This window comes from Gasterosteus aculeatus, chromosome 2, assembly GCF_964276395.1.
Source record: "Gasterosteus aculeatus chromosome 2, fGasAcu3.hap1.1, whole genome shotgun sequence".
Lineage (NCBI taxonomy): Eukaryota > Metazoa > Chordata > Actinopteri > Perciformes > Gasterosteidae > Gasterosteus > Gasterosteus aculeatus.
Window position 1 is genome coordinate 17761679 of NC_135689.1, and position 25749 is coordinate 17787427.

Sequence of the window (25749 nt, forward strand, 5' to 3'; positions counted from 1 at the left end):
TGGTTCAATGAATGAGAGTTCCAAGGGTTGAAATCAATATCTCTGAGTCAAAGGAATCTGGCCCCGACTGAGGGGGTTGAATTGGCAGAAATCTGATTGAAGTCCGCTTCTGGTAGGATATATTTTTAATGGACCTCCTTTGTAAAGGAAAACCACTCCGGTTTTGCTTCAATTGTTTTACCGCGCATCTCCCTTCTTTAAGTGCAGCCACTTGTTTGTGTGGATAGATTTGTGTATATTCTGTAACATCTGACACTGGCAGGTGTTCTGGCCTTGAGTTGTTCTTGTTAGAAAGGGCCCCGCGGGTCGTAGGGGGACTGCAAACAGCGAGCCGACAGCAAGCACGTCACCCTTTTTAAAAGGAGCAGAAACGGGATTGATTTCTGTTGTTGCTTAGCAACTGCATAGCCTCGATGCGAGAGGATATTGACCTCTTGTTGATGAAGTCCAATTACATTTTCTCCACACTGTGTATCCAGAGATTTTTACAGTGTCACATTCGCCCCTACTGTGTGCACAGTGTATCGGCCATTCAATATAATAGAGAAATATTACACGGTGATTGTCCTCGACTGGTGCAGCCTGTGCGCGAGAAGGCCTTGAATGGGGTATCACATCTCGCACAGCATGAATTGGCTTAACAATGGCACTGGATGGAACTAACTAGCTTTTGTCGAGGATCTCGTAATTAGCATATTTCCTTAGACCTCCCCCTCGCTAAACGGCCCCAGAGTGCCAAAGACATTTAATGTGAGAAATGTAATTCAGCCACATCCCAAACTGTTCCACTTGTTCCAGCGTGTCCTAAAAAAAAAAAAAAAAATCTAAATTGATTTCTGAATTTCATTAGTTTCTCCTCCTCCTCCTGTGCTCGGTTTCACTGTCATCAGGCTTAGCTGGGATTGCTAACCTTCGTGTGCTAATCGATTTGTACTGTCTGTCTATCTCTGTGGGTGTCAATGAATATTCTCTTTTGAGTGTAGCAGCCTGTTTATTGGTTAAAGCACACACACATGTGTTGGGTGAGGTGGAGGTACAGGGATCCTAAACCCTTCACTGCCAGCGGTGTTTGAGGTGTTCGCTGTGACGGCTTGTTCTCACACTTCACTTTACTCTCCGCAGAACACGTCTGCTCCATCATCGCCTCCATGCTGAGAAATCTCAAGTCCCAGCAGAGAAGCCGACTCCTCAACAAGTTCACAGAGAACGACTGTGAGAAGGTGAGCTTTCCCCATCTTCATGCTCTGCAATCCTGCCCTCTCATTTCTATCGACCCGTGCAGACGTAAAGAAACCTTATTATAAGCAGACATACACAATATATTCATATGCTTACCGTAGTTTTACATTTGTCAAATAATAAATTCATGTTTTACCTCCAGTCTTTGGCACTTTGCTTTGGAGGAGGAACACGGCTCGTTTGCTTTGATTGTTCATTATTTGGCCAGAAAAATAATATTCAATGAACTGCAATTCATGGACTCTTGGCATAGTCGTGTATGTGTTTATCAAGACCGCTGACTTTCAACGACATAATATACAGGACATTGGCTGTACAATGACCATAGCTGTGTGTGACATTTCCAATCCTATATTTAGGAAAGAGGCAGATCAAATACACTCACTTAGTCCGAGAAGCACCACTCAGACCCAGTGCACACTAAGCTCTGCTACAGGTTACAGAACTTGACAAAGACACAGACATATTATTTCAGCTGCAATTTATCCCACAATTCCCTTCACACACTTCATATTCACTGTGCTGATCGAGGCCATTTCAAAGGACGCACGACCTTTGGTGTAAGAAAGGTGACATCTTCATTTCCATCATCCCCATCTTTGGTTGTTTGTTTGTTTATATATGGGGTGCTTGATGGTTCTGACCATATGGTAATGAAACAAATTATATTCTAAAATGTGTTTCCATGCCAGTGTTCCCCTTGACAACCCTTCCCCTCATCAACCTACAGCAATTGGTAAAAAAAGAATCAATGAATAATTGATGTGAATATTTTCCTTATTTTCTCCCTCTCTCCCTTTCTTTCTCTCTCGCTCTCTCTCTGCGTCTGCCTGGGTTTTGTTTTCCCTCCAGGTTGATCGACTGATGGAGATGCATTTTAAGTACCTGGAGGCTGTTCAACAGGCCGACAAGAGGATCGAAGGAGAGAAACACGTAAGTCCCCCCTTCCGCCTCTTGCAGCTGTCTTGTTTACTCTGGCGTTGTATCGGGCAGCTTGTTGGATGAAGGTCTTCAGATTTGCACAGTATGTTTTAGTTAGTATTTTATTTTTTAGTAACCATGTACTGGTTGTAGCGACCCTTGGCCAAACCTCCTCCAGCTCAGACCTAGAGACGTAAAATTGCAGGATTCATTATTTCAGACCATGTTGACTTCACATCATCAGCATCAATTTGTTCCTTCCAAAAAATCACCCTCCCAAAAAGGTTCAGTGTACCTCTCCCTATGCCAAACTGTGTAATGATCATCATCAGTGTTGTCAAATTAGTGGTAATGGAAACCAGTAGAATCACAAAATCTTTTTACATTTTCTTTTGTAAAAATAAGTTTTAGGAGCAGTTCAGAGGTCTTCAAACCAGTTTTAACAAAATAAATCAAATCCATCAAATAATATGGTGGATTCGAATTGTCTACGGATAAAGACACTGTTTGTATCGGCACAGGAGGTACAGTTTAAAGAAGTGGACTGGAGTGAGACGTGGATGAGGGGGGCAGAGGGATTTGAGAATAAGGAAGGAGGTGTGGATGGACAGTCATGTGTGAAAGATCCCCATCTGAAGATGACCGGAGATTAATTTCTCTGGCAGACATTGTGGTGGGATTGCAAAGAAAACACAGTTTGACATTCCCTCTCACTCCCTCTTTTTTTACTCCTCTTATTCTCTTTTTTTAGAACCCTTTTTACATTAATAAACTCATTTAAAAAAACAGGGGGAAAAATTCCCGAAGAGAGACCAAAGCTTGATTGTATGTTGCTATGGTGCTGGGAATAAAATTATTATTACTATAATTATTATAATTTTTGTTTACTATTTCATATCCTTATTCTGAAACGGCACATGGCTCTAAAATGAAGCCTTCTCCTAATATTCATTGCATTGCATGTTTAAACCATTTCATGCAGGTTTCAGTAAAAAAAAAAGAAAAAAATTGTGTCATCACAAAAAACCTTTTGTGTTTCTTCCTCTGCAACATATAATCCACCGATTTCTCAGGAAGAGAGCAAAGGAAAAAAAGCTGTGTTTTCCGACTCCAGCACGGCCCCTTTTGATAAGCTGCTTATTTTCCTCCAACCTTGGTATCTCTCCTCTTTCTATTCCCTCAAAGCTACGTTTCCTGTCCCTCTCTATTTTCTGTGTCTTCGTCTTTATTTTCCTACGGTCTTTCTTTTTGTCGCATTCTCCCCCGCTTCTCTTACTTGCTTGTGATCTCCCTCAATCCCATCTTCTATCGTTTTGCGTCCTTTCCTCTCAGTCTGCCGTGGCCTCCTTCCCTCCTTCAATCCTTCACACCTTCTCCCTGTCCTTCCCTTCCCCTCTAAAGCAACTGCTCTCGCTCGTCCCTTTTCCTCCCAACCCTTCCTACTTGCTCTCCGCTGTTTGGTACCTTCTCTTGGAGATTGATGAAGCTCAGCAAAACCGGGCCGGTCTGACCTCAATACTGTAGAATGCCCGAGTGCCTTCGCAGAGCCTAAGAACCGCGTGCGTGCAGCACACATGTGCCAGTTGAGCAATGCTGATGGTAGACGTTTTTTTCACAGGTCTAAATTGGTTTTGCACCTTGATAGGATATATTTAGTGTTCTTAGAATACATTTCCTCTCTCTCTCTCTTTGGATGTCCTCATTGTTCTTCAAAGTGGACGTGATCCCTGTTGATTTGTGGACTGCCGTTTCACGATTCCTTTTTGGAGCCAGAATTCAGCAATATGTTGACTCGGGAGTAAAGCTTGGGATGGGTATACATCGCTATGCGCTCTATCCATATCAATGTTTCCCCAACCATTATATTTGAGGGTCACGCAACTCTCCGCGCTCTCTGTACCGCGCATGGCCGAGTCGCCATCCGATACACAAACACACAGGGGAGCAAACTCTCACTGGTGGACAGAAAAAGTGACAGAAAATTATGTTCAGATCCAAACATATTTGTTATGTCGTGTACGTTTTGGAGGAAACTGCACCCTTTTTTGCAACACCAGGAGCCCCGGCGAAGGACAGGAATACATTGTCCTTTGTTAATGGCTCCCCTGACAGACATCGTGGGGGCTGCTAATTCTGCCGGGCTCTGTAATGAGGGATCAGTCGTTTTTCTTCACCTTTTTGCTTTGCTTTGCCCCACTTTGTGAACCAACTCTTAATTGATGTGCGTCCCCAAGCACAGTGCAGTTCTTTTTCTCTTGGAAATAATCATGAAAGTCAGCACGCTGCCTCCTGTAAAGTTCATTTTTGATGTTTTTTTTCCTCAAAGTTTACCTCATTATCAACTTCTGAATCTGTTTTTTTTTTTTTTTAGTGAGGATATCTAACCCCTCTATCCGTCTGGTATTTTCTTTAGCCTGATAAAGCATTACGTCACACACACACACACACCGTGTTTTTTTTTTGCTGACAAACAAAATCAGTATCCAAGTATCCAAATTTGAAATACACACACACACACACACACACACACACACACACACAGGAAAGCAAACCCCTCTGCACACAATTGTGGAATACTTTCTACATTTGAACACAGACTTGGAGAAAAGGTCCTGGTTCAGAGACACACACACACACACACACACACACACACACAGGCACAAGCACCCGGTTTCTAATATGTACGACAACTCCTGCATCGCACACAGCGCCTTCCATAAATCATAACCACCCCCCCCCCCCCTGCTGCCCCCATTGCACAAACGCCTGCGCCGCCACGTTACAGTAAGGTTACTGAGACTGGAAATCACAGCTTATTACTTTGTCCGTAGTGCAGCCGGGCTCCCTGAGGGGGCAGTAATTGACTTCTCCAAGCCCCCCCCCCCTTCAACACCTCATCCTTCTGCGGCTCTATCTGCTTGCTGTTTGCCGGAGGGACCGAGGCGCCACGCTGAAGGTATTAGACGCCTTGTCAAAACTCACGGGTGGACAAATAGCCGGCCGCTTGTAATGAATGCTGCCCACGCAGCACCGGCTTTTTTTAATATCCTAAATGTCCCGATAATGAGTATTTAATGCACCTGTCATTCGTGCAACCCCCCCACGTCATATCGTGTGTGCCGAACATCTCTGCTAAGTTCCATCAGCATTTTTAAACTCTTTGATGGGGACAAAACTTGTCTGGAAAATATCAAAATCCTCTTCGCCCCCAGCTAAACCTTCAGGTGTCACTTTCTAACTAAGCGTGTGACGCTCCACTACAGTCGCAGTCAACGTGCGGTGGTCGTCCCCAAAAAAACATTTGACGCCACAAACCACTAAGTCAGGCTTGGGGATATGTCAAAGCTTGGATTAAAAGAGCTGTCTTTGTTGAAGTGCTCACTCGGGCCTTTCTTTGCGCGACTCGTCCGTCCTACTTTCAACAAAGCCTGTAGTCGTCTGTCTTTCGTTGGTCTCTCATTGGTCAGGTGTAATGGTAAAATGATATGTGACCCTTTTAAATGCTTCATTTGTATAACCAGTTTATTAGTTGCAAGTGCTTAGGTCACAAAGGCCCTGACATAAGAACTGATGTCTCCCACTTGGATTAGATGTTTCCAGCGTCATAGCTGTAGAGATTGAACAAAGTGTTTATGTCTATGACCACCTTTGTTTTAGCATGTTGGGAGAGCAGGGACACGGTCAAAGAACTGACGTGTCTTACATGGATAAGATGTTCCCAGTACCCTGGCTGTAGATACTCAACAAGATGGTTAACGGTTTCTGTTGACGCCACCGATATCTAAATTTAGGTATAAGAACTGCCTCGATGTGTTGGGGCAAAAGGAGGTTCTTGACAGTCTACTGACCACGTAGCTGTTGTGACCCTTTTTCCCTTGCAAGGAAATAAACGGAGAAAAGACACACTTGACTCAGAGCCTTTGTTTCTTACTTAACGATTGTCTGTGCAAAATCTTCCACCACACAGGCCTTGATAAGCCACACATCACAACAGAATTCTCTTTTAGAAACGTACTGTAGCTGCTGAAGCACTTAGGACCGTAATACAGACGAGACCTTTTCTTGTTCCTGGCTCTCGCTCCTCGTGTTATTTTATCTACGACATGTTTCTTCGTGTGCACTGATGAAACTGAACCGTCTCTGACTAGATGTCGCTGGTTAACCAGGTTAAATCCTCAGTCATGCTTGTGTACTAGAAAAGTTATAAACTCTAGTAATTTGCAATTCTGCATCGCTGTGAGATGATTCCCCTTCTTTAAGATGACCTTCCAAATGTGTTACTTTCCATTTGTTTTAGGGTTAAGAAGGTCGTTTAAAATTAGACTGTATGTGGATATTTTTGTGAATTTATTCCTACAGTTAATTCAATTGTCATTATCTCGCTTGGTTTTCTATTCACACTGCTGCTGCTTAGAGTAGAAGAGGCTGCTGGCTCTCTTTCAACCAATGATCCTTTTCTTTAAAAACAAAATGCAAACGGGGGAGGTCGCAGATATGCACGTATATGTATTTCCTGCTATTGAGGCCTAATTTGACTTGTGTTGCTTTTTCTAACTTCAACTCAAGCGTCTGTATGTACTGTACTCTTGTGACAGAGTTGTCCTGGAAACTGGGATCATTGTTTCTACAGGGTAGAGCGAAGACACATTTTAATATCAAGTAACTTTGTTTTAGTTTTGGGGGGTTTATTGCATCCTTAATGCAGCAATGAGGACAGGCCACTGGGAGTGTTTTACAATACTTTATTATACTTGCTTTGTAATAATACAGTATTCTCCCCAGAGGACCCAGATTGGCCTACATATTGAATTATCTCGTTTTAATCATCAGCATTGTATTGCATCTTTAATCAGCTGCGGTTGACGTCGAACAGTAGCGCTTTGTTTCCGAGTGTCTGCTTGTATTCTTGTATCAGGACGGAGGCTGACGTCTTGCTCCAGGACAGCGTGTCTCATATTGGAACTGTCGTTCTGCGTCCCCGCGCTGCAACATGCTGCTCAGAGGTTTCCCCCGAGCAGCCTCGCGCTGTTTTCCTCAGGATTTGTCCTTTGATTGAGGCATGTTAATGAGCTGAACTTCATGACTATAATTGGCGTTTGCGGTGTAATTGATCTTTATGGACAAGGCCTTCTGAAAGCTTTCTCAGAGATTAAATCATTGGGATGTAAATGTCATGTGTGTGGTACCCTTTAGCTTGACGCTGAGAGCTATTTGTTCTCATTAGGACCAGTTTGAAAACCTTTTTCGTCATTTACTGATTCTTGTATCTTCTCTCACTGCAACAGACATGGAAATATGTAGTAGTGCATCTCACAATTGTCAATATTGACATTTTCAAAAGGTACACCCTCTGTGTAAAATGCGTCTTTAAATTAAAATTAAATCCTAAATTTGATTTGGAAATGTAATCCTCTAGTTTAAAGCATTTTTTATTTTATTTTATATATTGAGAGCCTTCAAAACTGATAATGCCCAGAAAAAAAGAAAAGAGCCCGTGCAATTCTTTAATTGGGCCATAATGAAAGGGGTTTCATTGCTTGATAATATGCTACAATAGATGAGTGTTTAAATGTGACCTCAGTTTGTTTAGTGGCCTTTCTGTTGTTATATTGCCCTGTTGTTTCTGTACTGTTTTTGAATGTACCATTATGAAAAGTTGTAGCATTACAGGGATCATTATTCATGAGGTAGTTGTCCTCCTTCTAGCAGTAGTGAGGCACTGACTCAGCAGTTCATGTGTTTCGGACAAGTGGCTTCATTATTCAAAAGTTGCCTTCCAGCTTTAATGTTGAACACCAACATGGTTTAGTTGTTAGAGAAGTCATCAGTGCTAAACATCACCCGTCACCCTCCATTACCAATTCATAATGTATCGTTGCCAATCGCAATTTACCGCGACGGCCGATGTCTCCAGCGCTGCACATGCTGTATGTTTGCCTGCATGAAAGAGTATGTATTGAAGATTTGGGTTTAGAGGAAGTTAACATGCTTTGTTTTCCTCACTGCAAGAGTTCAAACCTCATGTCGGGCCTGCACTTTGAAGGTAAAGGTAAAGTGTGTGACAGCACCTCATTCATTCCGTGCATGTGAGCCCCTCCACCGGTCTACATTGTAGACCCCTCCTCCTCCTACCAGGGCCTGCTAATGATGATGAATGTGCCCTGTGTGCTCATTGGCAGCACGGTGTTATTGGCATTCTGACAGGGTTGTTAAGATGAATAACTATGCAAGAGTGAGCAGGCATGAGAGCAACACACCTTTATGCTGCTTGGCCCCAAAATCAATTGATTAGTGTGTCTGGTCGATCGAGAAAAGGGATTTGTGGGGGAAAAGCTGAAAAACATCTAAATGAAATAGTGTTTTGTTTTTTAAGGGTTCGGAGAGCAATAATAAAGCAAACGTGATTTATTCACAGAGTCATCCTGAGAAATGAGTGGTGTTTTTATTTTTACACGTGTGTGTGTGTGTGTGTGTGTGTGTGTTTGCAGGAGATGGTTCGCCGGGGGGAGATCCTGGACGATGGCATGGAGGATGAGTTCTACCTACGCCGCCTGGACGCCGGACTATTCGTCCTTCAGTTGATCTGCTATATTATGGTAGAGATCAGCAACTCAGGGATTTCACAGGTACACACGCACGCACGCACACACACACACACACAGAGGTTGATTGTTGTTAGGGCATCTGGTCAAAGATGAATCCGTTTCACTCTGTTTACGGAATAAACACAAGTTAAAACCCTGTTGTGGTAGACCGTTCAGGTGTTTGAGCTCAGGCGTTGCTAGGAGACGCGCTGTCGTCTTCTGTGTGTGTGTTGAGCCCCGCGTAGCTTGTAAACGATGATACTATGCGTCGCTTTCTTTTTAATAAGCCCACATAAACGTTCTACGTGACGGTAGTCAATATTTGCAAGACCCATTCAGTTTGTATTTCCTTCTGACCAAATAATTACACAAATATATATAAATATATATATATATATATATATATATATATATATATAATTTGCAGAAATGAATTTTGATTTTACAATATCTTCCTATTCTATGGATTTAGCTGCAGCAGAGGGTGCAACAAATTCTCAACCTAAGAGGAGGCTCTGTGAAAGTAGTGCGACACATCATGAGAGGTAAGTTACTTAGTTCTTAAATACAATCTTCTGTTAACAGCAGTGAGAAATGTCGCTATTATGTGTACCATCAGGGTTCACTTGGTAAATGAATGCCAATGTTTGGCCCATCCACTCCAGTGAAGTGAAGAACGTTTGGCTTTTAACGTCCAGCATCCATCAGCAAAAGGGAACTGAAATGAATCTGATGCTGTGGCCGAATGAAGCCTGCGTATATCAAGTTTATCAATATTTACATTATATTACTATTATGTATTACTACTACTACTACTTCCATCGATTCTACTTTGCTCTTCACAACGAGTCATCACTCCCCTCCACACTGCCGGTGTACACGTGACACTTATGGGGGCATTGAAAAAATCTACGTATAGAATGCGGTCTACTAGAAATGAAGGCATTTGCCGTGATGATTTTGTGGCTGTCCTCAACCGGCCTGGATGTGACTTTGGTTTACACATCTCAATGAGGGAGAACAAATTGAGCATGGAAAAGGAAACGTGCAATTAACTTTTTAATCTTGATTCTTCAAAGTGCTACACACAGGCCTTTCTTCAGTTAAAGCACGTATTTTTAATATGCTTCTTTGTTAAGAGATATGCGGTTATTTTCAATTAACCTGAGCTTTACTTGTTTAATTTCAGCATTGTACTTTACGTTTTATAAATGAACTAGGTATTGACCCCATAAAATTAGTATCTACACCTACAAATCTCTATCAGATTCAATAGCCCCAAAAACCTAAATCCTTTAGCCAGAGGTGAAATAGGCTAGAACTGTGTATATTCACATAATATCTACACTAGCTGCTCCAAAATCTATTAATATTGCTTTCAGAGAAGTGTTTTATTGATCATTTTTTCCTCGTTTCTTCAATCCTGCCCTTTTAGGGGGAAATGCTGCTGTGCTAGTTATTCGATAGTAAACCCCTGCTGTTCTCCTGCCAGAGTGGCCGTGTTGGAATGGAATGTTAAGAGTAATGTCACTCTTCCTTATTCTTTTTAAACAAAGTTTAACGTCCACAACAAACTTAATGCGAAAAAAGACTGCTTGACAGTTCATCACGTTTTGTCCATGATTCTGCTCTTTGCAACCCTCTTTGTAATAATGCAAAGAGGGTACAATAAATAGTGTTTCCCACAGATCCAACGTCAATGTGTGGGGGCTGACCGGGGGAGAGGGTTGGGAATGCTGGAGCTGTAGTAAACATTTCACACCCTACACTACTTGTTGTTACAGCCTACATGCAAAGTCTGCAGCTTCTGTCAGAGCGGAACGCAGAACGGATTTTACGGGGCTTGCTAAAAAAAAAAACACGCAAGACAGACGTGGTGTGCACGGAGGGGAGGGGTGTGTGTGTGTGACAGAGAGCTGGGAAAGGAAATGCAGCTGAACGAATACGCTGCGTGATTTAAATAGCGTTAAAAAAAAAATTAAAAATACACCAAACGCAATGTGTGGCGACCGGTGTTGAATCCGTGGCGCACCGCCACATATTAGTCTATGTGTGGGAAACACTGCAATGTGCCTACTGGAGCCGAGGAGGATACGTCTGAATAATAACGTGACTCCTAAAGGTCATAAAATACCGAGTGCACCTTGAGAGCAAATACAATTTGAAATCTATTATTGCAGCAATAAACAAACACAGTAAGTTTCTGCATGTGCAATGTCCAGGTTGAAGCATTTATTGCTTTTTCTTCATTTTCCCTGTGTACGGATGGTAAAACAATATGCACGCTTCCCTCTGTGCTGCATCGAGAGGGGCAGGGACTGCCTGGCTGCCATTCGTTCTTCACTTGTGCACAGTTCTGAATATTTCCTGTTCCGCTGCATTTGTTTATCCGTTTTGGTTTTCAAAGACCCGAGCAGGTGTGTTGTGTTCCTCCCCGGCGCAAAATTCATGCATCCATCCATGCCGGGTGGAGCCTGAGGACGAGTCTCTGCTCACACACCCTCTGGCTCTCTGTGGCGTGTAGCACCGTAGATGAAGACATCCGTCACGCAGGGCCATGCCAGCGAGTGTGGCAGTTCTCCAGTCATCAGTGTGTGTGTGTGTGTGTGTGTGTGTGTGGGGGGGGGGGGGGGGGGGAAATGTGCTGGTGTGTTGCTTTTGTTTTCATTTTGAGATTTGCGTACACGTGTGCCGGGCTTGTCTGGGTAGTTTCCACAATGCGTTCCTGTGAAACACCTTGAGCAAGGTTTTTTTTTTTTTTTTTTTTTTTTTTTGTTGACATAAACGACCACTTGGACTCTTCACATTGTGGGGTGTTCCCGTCATGAGCTGCGCGGTGTAATGCAAGGTGGTGACCACTAAAATCCCAGAACCCGCGCTTCGTAACAACCGTCCACAAACCACGATGTCGCGATCACTACGTCCACTTATGTCGATGGCCGTAACTTGTGACTCCTTCAGTCAGTATTGAACAGGATAAACCGCAGCATGACTCGTTGGCGGCGGAGAGGGGCGGTTCTAGCTGCACAAAAACCATGTGCGTGTTTGTGTCCCATGAGCACCTCTAGATCTTTACATGTGCACACGTTTCCATGCTTTGTTTCTTGTGCATATGTTTCATGTTTTAACATCTCTGAGAGGACGACTGCATGTGTTTGTGTGGGTGACTTTAATTTTCCTTTGTGATGCAGCTTACGTAATTTATTCATGTGCTGCGTGTGTGTTGTGAGATCTTGATTTATTTATTGTCATGAACCGTCTTTGGGACACAGGTTTGTCAGTGTACATGACATCGCTGTGTCTAGCCTTTCAGATAAAGCTTATGAAGCACTTTATGAAGAGATACAAAGGGGTATTCAGGTGTACAATGACAGAACAAAGAAGTCCTTTTCTCATTGACTTCTATATAATCTGACTCTGATCTGAATTTAAAGAATGTTAGTTTAAATGGATCTTAGCTTAGGTTTCACTTTCAGACAGGTGGGTAGGTTTACCACCTGGTATGAACCCCGATCAGCATGTGCAGCGGCATCTCCCCACCAATGAACTGATCCAAGTGGCTCTTTTATTAGTTGGCTCACTTGCAGTATTTGCTAATGCCTGAGATAAACTATTTTCACCAAACGGCTAAACAGATGGCTGACTATAAGTAGCCATTCTAATTTAGCTTATGATTTGATGACCATATTTTAGAGACATTTCCGACAATTTCCCATGTCACATTTATAGAATTGTGATGCACGGTATGACTTCACAGAACACAGGTTCATTCATTTATTTTTTTTGATGATTCAGCTGACCTCAGTCAACATGACAACTTCTGATGCATTTGAAAGCATTATTGCTGTTGCATTAACACAGCGCGGAATAAGAGGTGCCAGCCGGTGTCAGACCAGTTTCACACTGTTAAAGTGTTTATACAGGCGCAATAACACTCAGGTCCTACAGGGAGTGCCGATCCTCGGCTGCTGCAGACGACTCCTGGAAATGATTCTCCTTGTACTCATGGCAGATCAGTCCCAGTCACGGACCTGAGTAATGGCAACGCTTAGCACTGTATTGTCCTCTGCCGTGTTGCCGTGGTGACGGCAGGAGAGAGTAGCAGAATGATAGAGAAAAGCTTCTGCAGAGAGTTGAAAAGTCACAGAAATCTGTGACCTTTTCTGTCGGTGTGGCTGACTGCGCCGCCGCATGTAGACACACACAGAAGCTCCACGACCGGCTGGCAATGAAAGAGGATGTTTGTCTGCATGTTTTCACTGTTTCCTTCATCTTCCCCTACCTGCTTTTCTCAGTATCCGACGCATGTGATGGAGCATTGTCTTTATTATTAAAATCATGGTGCGAGAGAGATACAGACCTTTTTTCTGTACCACTGCTCTAAGAACGTCTAAAAACTGACAGTAGGTTTGGGAGTTGATTTTTAGTCCATGTTCAACCTGAAAAGGTGATCACAGACTTTTTACAATTTTTGACTTTTTGGAGTCAGTCAGATCGTTTTTTTGGCCCAAAGAAGCTGCCTAATAATTATGCCCACCTTGATATAAGGTGTTGATCTCCTTAGGCCACACCGCCCCTCATTGCACAAATGCACATCACCGGATATACTTAAATCCAGTTAGCCCTCAGGCTTAAACAGCTTGGAGTTGGGAACTATGCATACAAATGATGATATGGTCAAAATACTCACTTGCCTAATTGTGCACACAGTGTAAAGTTTGCACACGTTTTCTCATTCAATTCAATGAGAAAGTGTGTCCAAACTTTTGACTGGTGCTGTATGCTTGTGATCTTCCAGCACTCGTACACAGAGGCGGCGTGTGCTCTGACCTCTTTCCCAATACGCCTGTCACTATCCTGTGACTATTCTTTTCTGTCTCATAACATCTGCAGCGCCTCCCAGAGAGAACTAGTCTTTTCCATTTCTCCGTCTCGACGTCCCCGGGTTTAGTGTGTAATCCCTGCCTGAGGAGGCCGGCTGGCAGAGAGACGCAGCGAGATGCCTGGACTCCGCGGGGGAGCGCGGCAGCTTTCTCTTTCTGCACATTAGACCCTCAGATGGAGCGCCGGTCAGAGAGGACGTACTAGCACTGGTTCCTGCTCGCAGAAGGAACTAGGGGGGGATTTTAGTACCGTTTCTATTCGGCATGAACCGACCGGAGACAGTTATGTTCAGAAATGCAAAAAATAGTAAACACATAAAACAAGAACAGTTCTCTTAACTTCTCCTGCGGAATATATTAAATGATGAATAGTTAATTATTCATTTTAATGCCAGAGTATAACCAACTACGAATAATTTATGTTTTCAAGCAAATATTTGCTAATTGACTATTTTCTGCTTTGCTTCCTTTTCATGTAATTGTAAATTGTAACTATTTTTCTTCATTGTTCAGTTTCTGCTTCCGTGTTTCTACATAATCTGTCTTTGTTCTCAAATACTAACCCTGACCCTTTTTTATTCGTCCCCTTCGGTTGTTCAGTAAGTGGAACTTACAGCGATCCTGACCCCTGTGTGGTTTACAACTCCCATTCATGCTTTCTTGTGAGCTGAAAGCGCCTGTTCCCCTGTGACCTCATAGATCAACCCGTCCTCTGAACCGTCTCCTTCTCTTTTTGTCTGTCGCAGAGTACGCAGAGAGCATCGGAGACGGAAAGACTGACGAGTTTAAAGAGGCCGAGCGGAAGCGGATCATGGACCTTGTAGAAAATTTCTAATTCCTCTTCCTCTCGCACACACACACACACACACACACACACACACACACACAATATATTCTCACACTTGAGAATGTCAAAAAAACGTGCCGTCTTATTTGGACTGATGGTGACCGTGAACCGTTCTAGGAACTAAAGCGTTCTTCTGTAACATTCCAAATCAAGTAAAGCCATTGTGCACGTGCACATGCACAGCAACACGCAGCTACTGGACCGACTCAAACAGTTTTTTTTAAATTCACTTTAACTTAATCTTTGGCATCAATTGTCTGATCTGAAATTGGCCAAATGTAATTAAAAGGTATTTTTTAATGAATTCAGTTAAATTAATCTCAAAAGCACAATACTTTTGTGCCACATAACTGGTTGGAGTGAATGTTTGCTGTGCATGTTGCGCTGCTCCCTGTTGGAGAGCACAAGGCTCGACCGAATCTCTCAGCGAACAGGACGTTGTTCTCTGAGCCGCGGCGATCTTTGTTTTCAGCCCAGCGGAATAATTACAGACAGATCTGCAAATTCAAACTTCAATCCCTCAGCTCTACCGCTTGAACTCTTGCGTTGGTTTTGGATTCACGTGTAAGATATTTTTTTTCTAATAAAACATTTGCTGATAAAATCCCAACTGCGTGTTTGGTTTGTTTGATTGGTTTAACGTGCGAGATTGTAACCGCTAGTTAAGCCGCTACATGCCGTGCTGGTCGTAAAGCTTATTTGTAGTTTAAGAAACTTGTGGATGTTTCGCTGCTTCAATTGGTTGAACTTCTGATTATTAGTAATACATACATACTGATCAACCTCCACGTGCATATTCAAACTCCTAGTTCTATATGGTCATCCACACATACATGGATATACACACATAGGCATATATCCTCATTGGTATCTATTAATTTGTATAAATTAGAATAAATAGAATCTGATTAGAATGATAAGGCACTTAAAATGAGCCTATACATTTTACCAAAACTTGCGCATTTTAACGAAGATATTTTATGGTCTGGAACTCCTCATAGGCGTTCATCATCTCCTCCTCGTCTTCCGTTCGTTTTATTTGCCGTTGTGCTGTCAGATAATCATGGTTTCTGTGATCGACTCTTCCCCCTTTTATAAGTAGGACGCGCACGCACGTGCGATTATCCTGATGACTGACATCTGGTTTGAATTAACAAGATTGTTTGAGCCGGATCAGCCTCTGAGGAACTGAGAAAGCCTGACATTGATCATCAGGTTAATTTAAGCTGGCTAATTAGGACATTTGATTGACTTGGCGTTCAAGGAATGGAGCCCTGTAGTGAAGACATCAACACACAGACACTCTGCAGTGTTGAAAATGGAACAATAGAAAGCGAAAAAACATCTATTCAAATGGACTTTAGATTATTTGGTTTGATCAGAGTGCAGGCGGCTCCAACATCAAGATGAGACCCATCCGTCGCTATAGTTACCTAACCGCTACTGGTGCCGAGCTTCGTCAGATAGTGGCTATCAGACAATAGAATCTGATCTTACAATCCTTTTTAACACATTGTTTTGTTGAATCTGATTATTTTTTTATGGTTTCTTTCTCTACCTCTGAAATGGCCTTTGGGCTGTTTGGTTGTTCCATTTCCATCAGTCTATTTCGATTGTTTTTTCTATTACATCCACTGCAATAATAACTATTTTGTTTTTATCATTATTGCTTTTTTAAAGAAATCAGCTAGTTCACTGTAGTGATGTAGTTGATTGTATTCATTCTGGTGAAATGTAAAGCCGGATGACAAAGTTGAGTTCCATAAAAACAGAAAACTGCAGCGGAGGAAGTTGTTTTAAGCTGTTGAAATATAACCAGTGAATAAGAAAAAGGACTTTGAACAGAGATCGTTTAGTACAGCACTAAAGTCAAGAATCAACAGTCAAACTGACTGAACTTGTAAACAATGTGGTGAAAATGTGCTTCAGTGCTCCAAACCGTAAAAAAACGTAATATTTTTTGGGGAGGGGGGGTTATTGAAGGAGACGCTGCAGCTTTTTGCTCAAAGGGACCAGGGAGGAAGAAGATGAAACTGCACTTTCTTGTTTCTTGTTCTTCTGGGTTTGTGTCCGTACCGTTGAAATGCACTTATCGTAAGTCGCTTTGGAGAAAAGCATCAGCTAAATGAAGATCAGTGGAAGACGTGCTGGATTTCATCTGAATGCTATAGTCTGATGTCAAAGTTCTTTTGGGCTCATCTTTCATAGGAAAATACGGGGCGCCGCCTCCCTGTGCTTCTTTATACATTATGACAAACAAGAACGCCAGGCAGAGCAATCAGCCACGTTCTGAGCGGCCCTGCTCTAGTAGAGCAATGCATTTGGTTTACCAGCTGTGCTGCTGGCGTTTTCAAGCTTTTGCCAGTTGAGTCACCCACGTGTGTCCTTGAGTCGCCCCGAAGTTGAACAAATTAAACAAATTGGCAAAAAATAAATGTTTTTGGGGCTCTAAATCATAATGAAACATGCCCAATAACATTTCCCTTGCTTGTCGCTGAGGTTGTGTGTCAGACTGCAGATAGTCAGATTGCCATAACATCACAAGGAATTACTGTATCATGACCCATTTCACACTTGCACCCTCGGTGATTTCTTGCACCCTGGCAACACGTGAGAGCTGAAATATGATTGAATAAAAGCTCTCACATAAACACCACCCGGCCAAATCTCAACCTGAGGCAGCAAGAGCAAGGCAATGAAATGGAAATTGACACCAGTAGAGACGGCCTTGCTGACCCTGAAGGCCCGCCGTGATTGCGGTTTTCATTTCTTGTATTGATGGGTCATTTGAGTCGATGCTTTACAACAAACCGCACATCGTAATCGGTTTGTTGCAATTTAAAGTATTACTATTTTGTGCAGACGGCACTTAACTGCCTCTCAGTTGAAACCAGACGCAACATCCATATGTATTAGCGTCCTGTCAACGGTGTAATGTTGTTATTAATCACTGTTAGTGTGCCACGCCCACTCTGGTTCCCCTGACCGAGGTCTGGCAGGGAGCCGCAGTCAACGGAGGCGCCGTTCGCTGCCACATCTATTCCCTTTCCTAAGTGTCTTAAGGAACTCTCATATCATTGCGTAACAAGATGGGTAGAGCGGCGGGGCATCGTTTGCATTCCGCATTGCCGGAGCGGCCCCGGCCCCATGCATCTCTTATCAGTGATTATGACTGTGGCGTGTTTAACAGCGGTTGTACAGCAATTTCACAGCCGAGGGGAAGAAGAATAATTGTATTTTCCGAATGACTGAGTGCCAACACTGTGCACGGCTGTGCTTTAGGGGCTCTTCTCTGTTAGCAGGGGCCGAGAGGAGACGCTATTCTGTTATTGAGATTCAGCGCAGCGGTTGATGAAAGGTGTAATAACAGGTGGCATTTTGACTTTAAAGTCACGGTGGTGCTTCCTTCATTCTATCCTGCCAACTTGTGTGTTCCCTGAAAGGTCGTTACAGTTAAGTCAGTCGACAATTTGTCAACGTCATTCGCTGATTGCAACAAAATGATTAGGCTCAGGAGTTGTGCGTCTAGGGCATTTAAATTACCTAGTAGACCTTATGGCAAAAACAAAAAAAAAAAGGTCATATCTTGGTGGTGGGGCGGCTTGTGAGCCCTGCGGAGCATGTCGGGCCGAAATTCCCACAAGAACTCAAATAAATGCCCTGTCAGATATTAAAACACATTTGGGGGGGGGGGGGGGTCATTTCTGTTCTTGAATATTGATGAATGAAGAAAAAAATGGGCTCCAACAGAAGGACTAGACATCTATGGGACCAGAGGAGTCATTCAAAACACATGGTCGCTTAATGCGACGCTTGGAGCGTCTTCCCGTCCTCACACTCACCTCGTCGATCAGCTTGTGGGCGTTCGCGGTGCTGTAATCTCAGGCGAAGGAGACAAAGAGGCAGGACTCGTCGCTGGAGATCCAAACACACTTGAACTCGGCCTCGAGGCCCGGAGGCGGCACTGACTCCAGGATGGCCGAGGCCTCCGGCAGCAGGCTGCAGTTGGTCTCACCCACACGCGGCATGACGTCGTAGAGCTTGCTCCAGCTGTTGTTGAAGACGCTCAGCCCGGCGTCCTTGAAGTGGAAGGCCAGCTCGGGGTAAAAGTACTGGAAGCAGCCGAACCTCATGCCCATGGACAACTCGATGATGGGCTGCGTGGCGCAGCACAGGAACACCTCAATCTTCTTGCAGTCCCGCGTGCGGAACTGCTGGCAGGCCACCACGCACTTGACGTCCTTGCAGTCCCGGAAGAACACGCTGCCCGAGCACGATGCGGCAGTTGACACAGTCGTCGATGGTGACGGCGGCCGAGTGGTCGAACACGTAGATGTCGCAGTTTTCGCAGTCCTGGATGACGAACTGCGGGCCGTTGAGCTTGCCGAGGAGGCGGCCCACCGCCACGTCCTTGAGCCCCGTCAGCATGTAGTCTTTAGGGTCCACCTGAGCGCAAAGTGGTCACGGGTTCAGAGGTCACCTGCTCACACGCCATACTACATGTGTAAATTAATGTACGCTAAATGAGGTACAAGTACAATCAGTAAAGGGAAGTACAATGAACAGGACCGACCACCCTGTCAACACATCCAGTCGTCCAAGGAAAAACGATTGAGAAGAAGATTATTTATAAAAAGATAGATTATTTATTTTGACAACATAAAAGCAAAAATGCTGCAAGTGACTACGCTTGAAGCCATTTTAGAAAAAGCAACGACATGAATAAACTGAATTACAGATTAAGGTCGGGACTAACGAAGCACATTGACTCAAGTAATTCACATAAGAACATATTTACCAAGTACTTCCTCCTTCTCCTCTACTGCATATTGTACTTTTATAGAAGATGCCATGCTGTAGATTGAACTGGCCAACGGGACATAAACGCGCACACACGTTCACTTGTATGCTTCCTCCACGTGTGTTACTCTCCTAGCCGTGTGTGGTAGCTGATGTTATTTGATTTATCGAGCCGTTTCCCCGGCGACAGTCTAATGTGGTCGATCACGGTTTTACAGTTTGACTCCCTACGAGCAGAAGTTGAACCACCCTGAAGAAGAAGAAGCAGCCATGTTGAGTGTGTGATAATCCCATAATGATGTAGAAGAGTGAGAGGGACCAGCTGAGACCTCTCGGCCCAGAGTGCAACATGTTGTCGCACGCCACTCAAGCAACGGGAGGGGAAAAAAATCACAAGCTGAAGACAAGGATTTGTAGGATTGTTTTTTTGGTTTTCTTTAAACACAAATCTTGCGTGTCCCTTGCGTGTCTTTTCACACCTCCTTGCGTCCTTGCGTGCGTCGACCCGTTTTTCTAGGCTTTCCTCCCGCAGCGCACAAGGCTGCGATTGGTCTGCTAACTACATCCTTTACAGAGTCTCACATTTCCGTTTTCATAGCACAATAACGCATTATTAAAACAAAGAATGTTTACGAGAGAACGGATCAGATTGAAGAGCTTTTGTCGGAAGAAATGCGTAAATATGACCGCTTCTACAAGCCGTCATTGGCGGACTATAAGGACGCGCGGGTGGTTTCTGATTCATGGAGGGAGATCGCCGCAAACGTCGGTTTGCCGGTCGAGCTGAAGAAAGTTGTGGAGGAAAATACGGGACAAATGTGTCCGTGATGAAAAGCGGCAGTGGCGATGCACGGGGCAATAAAGTCTATGATAAATAAATAAACAAACCAACGACTTCCACACACAAAGACGTGACTCTCCAGGTCGTCTTCAACAAAACACGTTACTCCGCCTGTTGTTCTGGCGGTGAATTGCTCTGCAACACACGCAAGACTTTTAGAACCATGAATTGAAACGAGTGCGTCGACGCAACGACGCAGAAGCACGCGCCAGCCTTGAAGCTGTGTTTCAGCACCACGGACAGTTGCTGTCGCTGTCCAGGGTTCTGAAGTTGAGGAGGCGGCTTGCAGCTCCAGACCAGGGTGTTCATTTCAGTTCTCTTAATGGACCTGTGTATTTATTTAAACCGGACTTTCAACGTCACAGTGCAAGTAGTCCTTTTCTTTTGCTCTTTAGAAATGTACCTCCCACTGGTTGAGGCAGCCGGTCACAAAAAAAGCCGAAACAAACCTTAACCCAAAAGTTGTTTACTCCAACCAAAAAGCAAATAAGCCCATTTTTACACAATACATTATTGTATTGCATTTTGACAGTAAAATGTTCTTTATATCAGAAGAAAAAAGACTTTTCATTGTCTCTCTCTGCCAGTGTCCGGCAACCAGCGTTCTTGACCACTCTTAGATATTTTCATCACGCAATTGGCAGCTATTTGAATATCTAATGTTGCTTAAAGAAATTGATAAACATGGCAACACGCGAAAACCAAGATGGCTGCGGACAAACCGCCAAAGTCCACAAACCAACGGGTGACGTCACGATGATTAAGTCCACTTATATACATCTTTGTGCTATAAGCCAGATGCGCATATCCGGCGAAGTATCCCGCCGTCCCAAAAAATAAACGTCATCATGTTTACTGACAGCAAAAGATTTTTTTTAATTTCATTTTTAAAAACTAAATTGAAGCGATTATTCTTTTTCTTTAACTCTAAGAAAAACAAAAGAGAGAACATCAATTCCTTCTGTTGGCGCCAATAATTTGTCATTAGTATTCAGTTCTTATCTTTAATTAGTATTGTTTAATTATTTAGGTTTGATTGAATGATATATCAAGATTGCCTTTCTGTTTGCAGTCAGCCACTTATAGGCCCCGCATGCACCGGGGTGAGATACACCATTTTACCAGAAGAGCAATGGGGGGGAGGCAGCGATCGGATTTATATGTTTGTGTGTTTGATTGTCTTTTTGGCCAAATACATATCAAACAAAACAAAAAGCATGCATGGACGTTGTTTTCTTGCTGAGTATAAGGAAGAACATCAGTGGCCCTTTGAAGTTGTTATTGATCCCACAGACAAATGGCCACCACACAATCCTTCGGGGTAAAATAACTTTTTCCTTATAAATTTGTTTAAAAAAAAGTCATAATAAATTACTGACCCAGCAAGCCAGTGATTACTGAGATAACTTAGGCTAGAGTAAAACACTTTGTTGTTGCACTCGTATGCTGCCGTCGCCCTTTAAAGTCTTTAAAGGAAAGATTGTCAAAATAATTTCTTTGCAATTTTACTTTCAGGGCAATAATAATCTTATCCTATCTTTTTTTACAACAATATAGCTCAATTAAAGTAAAGATAGAGATGGGTTAATGAGATTAAATTAGGGTCAATACATTTTTCAACCATGTACAATGATGACAATCGTATTATTAGCAACTATAATAATAATAGTTGAGTCGGAGTCGACTGTCGTTTCACAAAGCGCATTGTCGTGTTTCTAATATCACTCCTCTCAGAACTGACATCCCCCGTCGAAAGCCGCGGCACCTCCCATTTGGGAGGAAGTCCCTCCGCTGCATGTAGACCCGACTGAGCGGAAGCGGAGCGTCAGTCGGTCCCGCTGCCACACCGAGAGGCTGCAGCCTCCCCCCGCCACTCTGCTCCTTCCTCGCCACAACGACTCATCTGGATTTAAAAAGACAGAGAGACAAAAAAAACCCAACAACAAACAAAGGAGAAGAAGAAAAACAAAAACCAATTTGATTTCCGACGTTACATGAGAGGGAAAGGAGAGCGGCTCCAGCAGAGAGAAGAGACATGGCAGCGTTCCGAGTGCTGCTGGGGACTTTACACTACATGGGACTCTACATGCAGCTCGGAGTCTCCACGAGGCAGCCCGCACGCGGCCAGCTGGAGAACCACGTCTCTGGGAACGGTAGGTCACGTGTCCTCTGTCCGACCCCCGCGGTGTCCCTTTGGACTTCGGACGTGTGTGTGTGTGTGTGTGTGTGTGTGTGTGTGTGTGAGCGCGCGCGGAGAGGTGACTGCACAGGTGACACCCATCTGCTCCCACGCCTGCGGGAGGAATTAAACAAAAGATGCTGATCATAAAGGGCAACTGATGCTGATGTGTGTTCCCTGTGACTGTGAGCAGCTTGTGGTTTCTGGCTGGGAATAAAAAAACTAAACTTCCAAGTGTGCGACGAGAAGATGAAGCCTGCTGACACGTTCGATGCTCAGATCGTCATGGAGGTGGGAGGCTTGGCTTCTTTGTAACAGTGGTTCAGGCTCAACCTGACAGTCTTTTCTGAGACCTGCAGCGACCCCCCCCTCACCCCCCCCCCCCCCCACACACACACACACCCTGATCCATGGAGCGTGAGGTGATGTCAGCTGATGGATGTCATGACATGAACGGCCCCTTCCTCAGATCTGCCTTCTTAATCCGTCTCACCAGGATCTTCCCTAAACGGCCTTACGCTTTGTTGCATCACACACACACACACACACACACACACACACACACACACACACAAAGGGTCACGGCTCTCCCCCGGAAACTCCGGCTCGGCGCCGTCATCTCCTCGGGTGTCTGGCTGCTGTCTGCGTGGGTTGCAGTTGAAGTCAGGAGGTTGAGGTTGCCTCATCGAGTCTCTCTCACAGTGTGGACCTCATCTTCATCAGGCGCTTCCCAGCATAATGGATAAAGGTTTAGTGACACAATCAGGATCGTATATTGATCAGCTTTATTTTAGCCAATGCCTGAAGCCTGATCATCTCCTGACTCTGACTTCATTTTCTTGCCATAAAATGGGAAAATTAGTACTTTTCTGTTGACCTTTTCCGTAAACGCAAGCATCACTTCCCTGCTTTTCTCCCCTGACCTGACGATCTATAATCGGGGCACTTTTCTGGAGCTGAGTACAACCAATGTTGAATATGTTTTTTTCAGGCAACCAAAATGTTACAGTTAAAGTCCTCACAACTCTGTGGAAGCAGCCTGTCAAAAGGAAGCCACACCCTGCTGGACGGCCTGTTCTAGTCCAAATGGACTATAATTTACTAAATAAACATCATGCTGTAATGGAGAAGCCTTGGAAATGGTATTAAATCCATCACAGAAAACCAAGCTTTCACACGAGAGCCTGACCGATATACCGCTGAAGGATGTCTCGGCGTTTCTCCATTCAGAGCAACAGCAGTAATGTCTGGTGGCAGCGCGGCGCATCCGTAACACAAGCCTGTACCATCTTTCAAGCTGAATAATGCGCTCGCGGGAAGAGATATTTTCTCATAGTGGGTGTGGGATTTTTATGGAAATGAGTGCGTGCGGATACACTTGTTTTTTTGTTTTGTCCCAGCGGCAGAATGGAAGTTAAGAAGGGCGGCAGTTTCGTGTAGTGCGATATACCTAACTTGAAAGTGTTGCCATGACGACGAGCAAAATCGTCAGAACCCGGTTATTTGTACCACAGCAGAGGAGTCTTTACCTCGACTGTTTGGATTGCAGACATGCAGACAGTCAGTATCATTAAATAAGTGCCTCGTCATCATTTATCCCCCTTTTAGCCTCCGATGGAGCAGAGAAGGATTGGGGGGGGAAAAGGAAGTGAGAGAAACGAAAAGAAAACAGTTTAGACATTTTCAGGACGTTGTACATCTGTTGAAACTCTGTTTAAGTCATTGATCGGTTTCAATTAATCCTAATTACGGCACGCTTATCCAGCCAGGCGATTATTCCAGCCAATCAATCGCCTTCGCTAAGCCAGGCGCCGGGCCAATACGATGCTCAGACTTCACCAAGGAAAAGCCATTGAGGTTTGACAGCAGGAGCAATGTTACACACACATTTAGAATGTTCATCATTTCTCATGAAACCAGATCTTCCCTATTATTTCAACCACTCTACCGACAGGTCTACAAAAATGCATCCAGTCTTCCATCATCACTCCATTTTGACCTCCAAACACCAGAGAAAGCAGCCCCATATTAGATTTGAACCATTCTCTCCAATCCAATAGGTGGCTCATTTAGCATTCAGTGAAGAGAAGAAGCCTTTATGGCTGCCGGGTCTCCTTGAAAGGCCTCAGGCATGACTGCTCCTCCTGCATGTGAGCGGAATATACTGGAAGGGTATGTGAGGCTAAAGCCAGGACGGTGCAACGGTTGAGCCTCCGTCTTTAACACACATGTGCTAAACTGTACACGGCAAAATACCAGAAACATTTTTACTGTCGTTTTACCATTCCTATTATTAACAGGCAGTATTGACTGTCACTCCTGCAAAAAGCAAAGTGGAGCACGAGGAGGCAATGACATCACGCTACTGTTTCCTCCATTAAAGATTTAACAGTGGCCGATGCAGTAGCACTGGCAAACATTCAGCAGCAGCTTGTGGGGTTTACTCGAGTCTTCCGCACAATTCCACGCCAAATATCCCCGTCTGCTCCTCGCTCCCACTTCAGATCTGACGGCGGCGTGTTGCCATGATAGCGGCGATCCAGACATGGCCACAGCGGGGAGTGCTGGAGAGCAACCGCTTCAATGGAACCCAAAGCGTGGCATGCTGATGAGTTCTTTCGAAGCGTTACATCATGTTATTTGTTTCGCAGTAATAATTATTAGAAAAACCAACCAAACCTGAATTAACGCTCATGATTTTCCCGCTATAAGTAACATTATGATTTTACCCAATATTGTGATATTCAAGTTTTACCGTTGGCCACCAGCAGCTGGTAGACTCCCGAAGATCTCGGCACCCTGCTGTTTTCTCTCTGTGAGGCTGCACGCACGCACACATCTGTGCAGAGAAGAAGGCAAATGTAGTTGTGAAACAAACCTTGAACATCTGGCTGGTTGAATCAGCACATCTGGATGTCTGCTGTAGAACTCCGTGTTACAAAGGTGAAATTTAGAGCAATAATAAATTGTTTTATCTCTATAACTAACACAACAGCTACAGGTGGTGGAATATTTTATACAATAGATAAATTAGTCGGCCGACCCCTACTTAAAGGTCGCTTAGCTGTTTGTCACTGGCTCAGTCTTCAAGCAGACAATCGCTGGTCCAATCCCGGGCTCCTCTTGGCGCTGCCGATATGTCCTTGGGCAAGACACTTAAACCCAAATTGCTCCCGCAGGCTTTTTTTTTTTCGAGTCCTTTATGGGCAGCTGGCCCGTAGCATGGCAGCCCACGACATCAGTGCGTGAATTTGTGAACGATTGCATGTAGTGTCAAAGCACTTCAAGTTGTCTGAAGACTAGAAAAGCAATATGAAAGTACGCTCCATTCTCTAAACACAAGCTAAGAGCACACTGGGTGCAGAGTCAGTAGCTGCCTTGATGTTCTCTACGCGGTGCAGCCTAAATGTACTTCAGACTGAAGGTACGTGGGCTTGCTTGGCTGTCGTCGCTCT

The 25749-nt window shown here is 44.1% G+C and overlaps 2 protein-coding genes and 1 pseudogene across 2 annotated transcripts in view; 2 read left to right on the forward strand and 1 right to left on the reverse strand.

The window, feature by feature from the left end:
• Positions 1 to 15084, forward strand: part of ctnnbl1 (catenin, beta like 1) — a 35031-nt gene extending 19947 nt beyond the window's left edge. The window contains exons 12-16 of the mRNA XM_040193561.2: positions 1123 to 1220; positions 2092 to 2172; positions 8649 to 8786; positions 9217 to 9289; positions 14374 to 15084. Coding sequence (XP_040049495.2) covers positions 1123 to 1220; positions 2092 to 2172; positions 8649 to 8786; positions 9217 to 9289; positions 14374 to 14462 — 479 coding nt within the window. The 3' untranslated portion in view covers positions 14463 to 15084. The remainder of the gene's footprint in view (positions 1 to 1122; positions 1221 to 2091; positions 2173 to 8648; positions 8787 to 9216; positions 9290 to 14373) is intronic.
• Positions 15085 to 18229: 3145 nt separating this feature from the next.
• LOC144386234 (protein XRP2 pseudogene) lies at positions 18230 to 19722 on the reverse strand (annotated as a pseudogene).
• A 2123-nt stretch (positions 19723 to 21845) lies between these two features.
• Positions 21846 to 25749, forward strand: part of vstm2la (V-set and transmembrane domain containing 2 like a) — a 28263-nt gene continuing 24359 nt past the window's right edge. The window contains exon 1 of the mRNA XM_040192792.2: positions 21846 to 22268. Within this exon, the coding sequence (XP_040048726.2) occupies positions 22151 to 22268 (118 nt within the window). The 5' untranslated portion in view covers positions 21846 to 22150. The remainder of the gene's footprint in view (positions 22269 to 25749) is intronic.